Source organism: Sinocyclocheilus anshuiensis, unplaced genomic scaffold (genome assembly GCF_001515605.1).
Source record: "Sinocyclocheilus anshuiensis isolate Anshui unplaced genomic scaffold, SAMN03320099.WGS_v1.1 scaffold453, whole genome shotgun sequence".
Lineage (NCBI taxonomy): Eukaryota > Metazoa > Chordata > Actinopteri > Cypriniformes > Cyprinidae > Sinocyclocheilus > Sinocyclocheilus anshuiensis.
Genome location: NW_015537979.1, coordinates 1823805 through 1829412, shown reverse-complemented (window position 1 = coordinate 1829412; position 5608 = coordinate 1823805). Strand labels below are relative to the sequence as shown.

The 5608-nt window shown below is 34.9% G+C and overlaps 1 protein-coding gene across 3 annotated transcripts in view; it reads right to left on the bottom strand.

The window, feature by feature from the left end:
• Positions 1 to 2065: 2065 nt before the first annotated feature.
• LOC107673346 (uridine-cytidine kinase-like 1) overlaps positions 2066 to 5608 on the bottom strand; it is a 27253-nt gene continuing 23710 nt past the window's right edge. For all 3 annotated transcript variants that reach the window (XM_016466899.1, XM_016466912.1, XM_016466905.1), the window contains 3 exons: positions 5174 to 5281; positions 4372 to 4528; positions 2066 to 3105 (listed from right to left, as the gene is read on the bottom strand). In XM_016466899.1, the coding sequence (XP_016322385.1) occupies positions 3026 to 3105; positions 4372 to 4528; positions 5174 to 5281 (345 nt within the window). In that variant the 3' untranslated portion in view covers positions 2066 to 3025. The remainder of the gene's footprint in view (positions 3106 to 4371; positions 4529 to 5173; positions 5282 to 5608) is intronic.

Sequence of the window (5608 nt, the reverse complement as noted above, 5' to 3'; positions counted from 1 at the left end):
TACAAAAACGAGGCAAAATGCATACAAAATACAAGAAAAGCAAGGCAAAATGCATACAAAATACAAGAAAAACGGGGCAAAATGCATACAAAATACAAGAAAAACGGGGCAAAATGCATACAAAATACAAGAAAAACGGGGCAAAATGCATACAAAATACAAGAAAAACGGGGCAAAATGCATACAAAATACAAGAAAAACGAGGCAAAATGCATACAAAATACAAGAAAAGCGAGGCAAAATGCATACAAAATACAAGAAAAACGGGGCAAAATGCATACAAAATACAAGAAAAACGGGGCAAAATGCATACAAAATACAAGAAAAACGGGGCAAAATGCATACAAAATACAAGAAAAGCAAGGCAAAATGCATACAAAATACAAGAAAAACGAGGCAAAATGCATACAAAATACAAGAAAAACGGGGCAAAATGCATACAAAATACAAGAAAAACGGGGCAAAATGCATACAAAATACACGAAAAAACGGGGCAAAATGCATACAAAATACAAGAAAAACGAGGCAAAATGCATACAAAATACAAGAAAAGCGAGGCAAAATGCATACAAAATACAAGAAAAGCGAGGCAAAATGCATACAAAATACAAGAAAAGTGCCATAAAACAGTCTAATTCTACATTAGTACATCTCTTCAAATCTCTGGAGAGTTTTTGATTGGAAAATTCATTGATGGTGGAATTCTCAGACATCAGATGTAATTAATGTCCTCAAAAGACAAACAATGTACATAGAAGATCAACTGGCTATTGCAATTAAAGCGGAAAAGAAATGCTGTATCACCGTACAAAAGTCTGGGGTTGGTGAGATTTTGAAAAAACGTATTTTGTTTATCAAGGCTGCATTTATTTGATCAAAAATACAGTAAAATCAGTAATATTGTGAAATATTATTACAATTTAAATTCACCGTTTTCTGTTTGAATATATTTTAAAATGCATTTTATTTCTGTGATGATAAAGCTGAATTTTCAGCAGCATTTCTCCAGTCTTCAGTGTCACATGATCCTTCAGAAATCATTCTATTTGTATCTAATACCTAGTGTCTAATATTTTTTGTGCTCAAGAAACATTTATTTTCATCAACGCTGAAAACAGTTTTACATTTTATAGTTATACATTTTTTTTCAGGATTATTTGATTGATTTTAATGTCACTTTTGATCAGTTTAATGCATCCTTGCTGAACAAAAGTACCAATTTCTTAAAAAAAAAAAACTTACTGACCCCAAACTTTAAAACATTACTGTATGTATATTTACACACATACATAGCACTAACAGGGATCATTACACGAAGCTCATCACAATTATTACACTGCTATTTCAGTTCAATTAAATCAGATAAATCAATAAATGACCATGAAACACTGACTTGAGTTTAAATGAATTTATTATGCAAGGTGAAACAGACTGTGGATATGAGAGACTGTTATCTAGAACATCGGTTGCCGGGGACAACGGTCAATTAAACAGTGTAGCAGTCATTACACAAAAATATCAGACTGACCAATCAGAATGAAGTATTCAAGAATGTGTGCAATGACAATGCAATAAAATAAATAGCTCCGCACAAATCATAGACTTTTATTCCTGTTGGGTGACAAAAGTCACAGCAGATACATTCACTAGGTCTTGACTTTGTCAATGCAGATCTCCGTGCTCTCACATTAACACAATATTGTTTGTTTTTTCTGCCAAACAATTTTTTGTATTTTACAACCAAGGAATTTTATTTTGGTTAACTACAAATATAAATTAAAAAGTCAGTGTAAATCAAATAAACGACACACACACACACACACACACACACACACACACACACACACACACACACATACAATTGCATTATATTTCTATAATTAACTAATTTCTTCAGGCTAGGTACTTTCTCAAAGTGAAAGTGCTCAGTGGGGTAAAACGATAAAACAAAGAGATATCAATGCATCACCCATAATAAGAGCAAGCACTATGCTCATTTGGTTGAATTTCAGGCCAAACACCAACACTTCCTGTGGGCTAGTTTTGTTCTTATACGTCCTGTATGTTCTCGACGTGACAGCAAACATCAAGCAGATGTCAGCTATATATGGTAAAGGCAGCTATAGACTCACTGGACAGATGCAAGACGCTGCACTTTTGTGAGTCAAAAAACAAAACAAAACATGTAGGTCATTCTCATGGCAGAACGCAAGCTTTTTCCACAAAGATCAAAAAGAAAACTTTAAATGTCTTAAAAATCAGTGGCCGTTGATTTGACACGAACTACAATAAAGATAATTTCTACGTTTAACAGGAGCTGCTCCTTCATGCTTCTGTTCGATAGTTTGATCATCTCATATCCCTTAAATTGAGCTCAGCATCTTGCATCTAAACAAACTGTCAACATTTTTGCACAAAATTTTAGAAAAACGTTACAATGTGTAAGTTCTTGTACAGAATGCAGTGCTCCGTTGTGAAAGTGTAATTGTTAACAGCCTGTGGTTTGGTCAGCAGCCATCTGCAGGTAAAGCGAGAAAGCAAAGATTAAAACAAAGCAACGCCCACACATTTTTTCCGATGAAGTGGTCCTTCAAAGAAATTCACTGTCTAAGTGTAGCAAGTCAGCGCTTTGAGTCTTACTTTACTCTCTGAAAGTTTGACTGCTGCATGAAACGGGAGTAAAATAATAAAAGTGACATGTTGTATGCCGTGACAAGCAGACATACTGTGTTAACATGCCAAAAATACTAAAACAGCAGATTCCAGAAGTGGCAGCAAACACAAAAGGCAATAAATCAACTGCATGTGCTTCAGAATCAAACATTAAACGACAGTAAATATTATTAAATAACTCACATAAAAAAAAAAACATCTAAATAAACCTTCATAAATAAAAACTTCACATAAAATACTTCAACTTGGGAGTGCCAAAAAGTATAAAAATATTTTATAATGTACAAATATCAGCCGTGATTATCAGAGCGGCTTCACCAATCTGTGCGGATGAAATGATCTGACACTCCGGTCAGCAGCTGGGCTCATCCATGTCATCATCACTCCAGTCTGGAGGTGCATCCGTGCCAAAATAACGATCCCCAAAATTTCCTGAAAAAAAAAAAAAAAAAATTTTAATTTTAAATGATTAAATGTTTAGGTATTACTAACTTTTTTTTTGCTTATAACGTAATTTTCATGACAATTAAGCACTTTTTTCCGCAAAATTTGTATTACTGTAATGCATCGATGTTTTAGAGTTGTAATTTTCGTTATTCTAACCAGATTGTCCCTTATTTTTTTGTATTCAAATTTAAATTAAAAGCAGTACAAAAAATAGCATTTTCATATCCTCAACTGATCTTACTCACCCCAAACTTTTAAACAGGGTGTGTGTGTGTGTAATATAATTAGTTTACAATATTTCAAATGTTATATTAAATATTCTATCGGAGTTTTTCAAGTTTGCCACACTGCATCCACAATCCGCGCTGTATGACTGATGTATCGATTTTATTTCATTTTTTCCTTTTTATTTAAAACATTTACAAACTGGTAATAGTAATACAGATTTTAATGCCATGTCAGCATCAGAGGCTGTTTTCAGTGCTAAAAACAGAGTTACAAAATACAGGAGTTACAGAAATACAATAACAATAAAAAAAAAACTAAAAAGAAAGAAAGATACAACATTTTAAATGTTTTACATTTACATATGATAAAAATTCTAAAACCTATTTTTACACTCTGGTTAACAAGATTGTAAAATATCTGTTAATCCTATTCTCAAATAAGTGTAAATAAATATATTTTGCCTTTTAAACACATTTGCAATGTTCTGCACTGTCATTGCTACACTGCAATGCTGAGAATCAGAGTCTGCTGGATTCAAAACATGTAAACTGATCCACCTCCCCTGAAGAGTAAACTTAAAGCTACTGCTTCCATAGACAGAGTATATTTAGTACTTGCGTAACTAAATGCCTGAAACCTAAAATAAACATCATGTGGTTGAAAATACTGAACAGTTGTGATATATGACAGGCGGTGAGCGAGTCTCTGTCTAGTTCAGCGCCACTCAAAGCGGGAAAGCAGATTTGAATTTAGCAGTTGATCATGTGACACACTGAATGTTCTAATCACACTGGCGGGATCATCCAGGTCAAAGGGTTAATATATAATAATACATGAATTTATAACCATGAAACAAATGTCACATTGCTAAAAACCATCACTTTCCATTAAGCAAAGTATAATTGTTTTTTGACCCAGACATGCTCTTGGCTGGTTTTGTGAGAATGGCCCCTTTGTGTATAACTATTACAACAAAAGGCCACAGTCAAGCAGATAAAGTAAAGCTGGGGTTCAGAGTCTCACCTATGCCGGGGATGATGTGGAACAGGTCATTGACCTTCTTGTCGACGGCGGTGGTGATGATTTTGACCTGAGGGAAGGCGTAGGCCACAGAATGGACACCCATCTCAGCCATCAGCAGCGACACCAGCAGGATCTTATCCTCCTGAGCGTCATGATACTACACACACACACACACACACACACACACACACACACACACACACACACCTCATGAAGAAAACACAGTCCTGTTCCTCCACTCTCTATCTGTACTTCCTATTGCTTCTCCACTTTCCAATCTGAAGCAGAAAGCCAATAAACAAAAAAGTTAGTGTACTTGTTTATCAAGGAGGCAACAGTGTGCCATTTATTTCCAAAAATGTAATTTCCACCACATAATTAAACATAATACTTAATTTCAGATGTGGAGTATTTTTTAGATCATGCATTTTCATCGTTAGTAGACAAATTCTATTTAAAATAAACTAGTGAGAGCGTGAGTAGTGTGTTCTCAGCAAGTTTATTTTGTTAAACTTCCACCGGTGCCAAAAACGGCCTTAGAAACTGATAAATACAGCTCAGCCTCAGAACAACTGCAGAATTAATATGTGAGAATGTGTAAAGTTATGTCATGCTCTATGGCTGCTGTCAGCTAGTGAGGTTTCTCTGCTACGCCTACACTGACAGACAACCAAACTGGGCCACTCTACATGTGGTGCCTGAGTAGGCGTTTGTGCCTGTGCCACTGTACACTATCAGTTCCATTAGATGGCAAGATGTGTTGCAGTTGTGTGCGTGAGAAAAGGTTCAAATGCAGACTTACAAGTAAAACTCTGATAGCCATCATGGCTGCCGCTCCAGTGGACACAGTGCAGTCCGTCAGAATCACGTGATCCTCGCTGATGTCTTTGGGCAGACGCAAATAGTGCAACTGGACGGGAACATAAAAGAAAGCTTAAATGTGCAGCAATAATATGTCTAAATGCATGAATAAATCTAATTAATAAATAAAAGTAAGTGAGTTCATGCGATTATTTAAATATTCAATGAAAAATATATTTATTCTATATTATATTGTGCAAAATGGCTGAAGGCAGAACACCTGCTTCAGTATGTGTCATGCAATGGAAATATGTTAAGAATTATACTCCAAAAAAAATAAAAAATAAATAAATAAAAATTGCATTGCTGCATCATATTGTTGTGAAGAACAGAAAGATGTGAGTAAGATTAGAGCACTGCTAAAGGCAGATTTTGT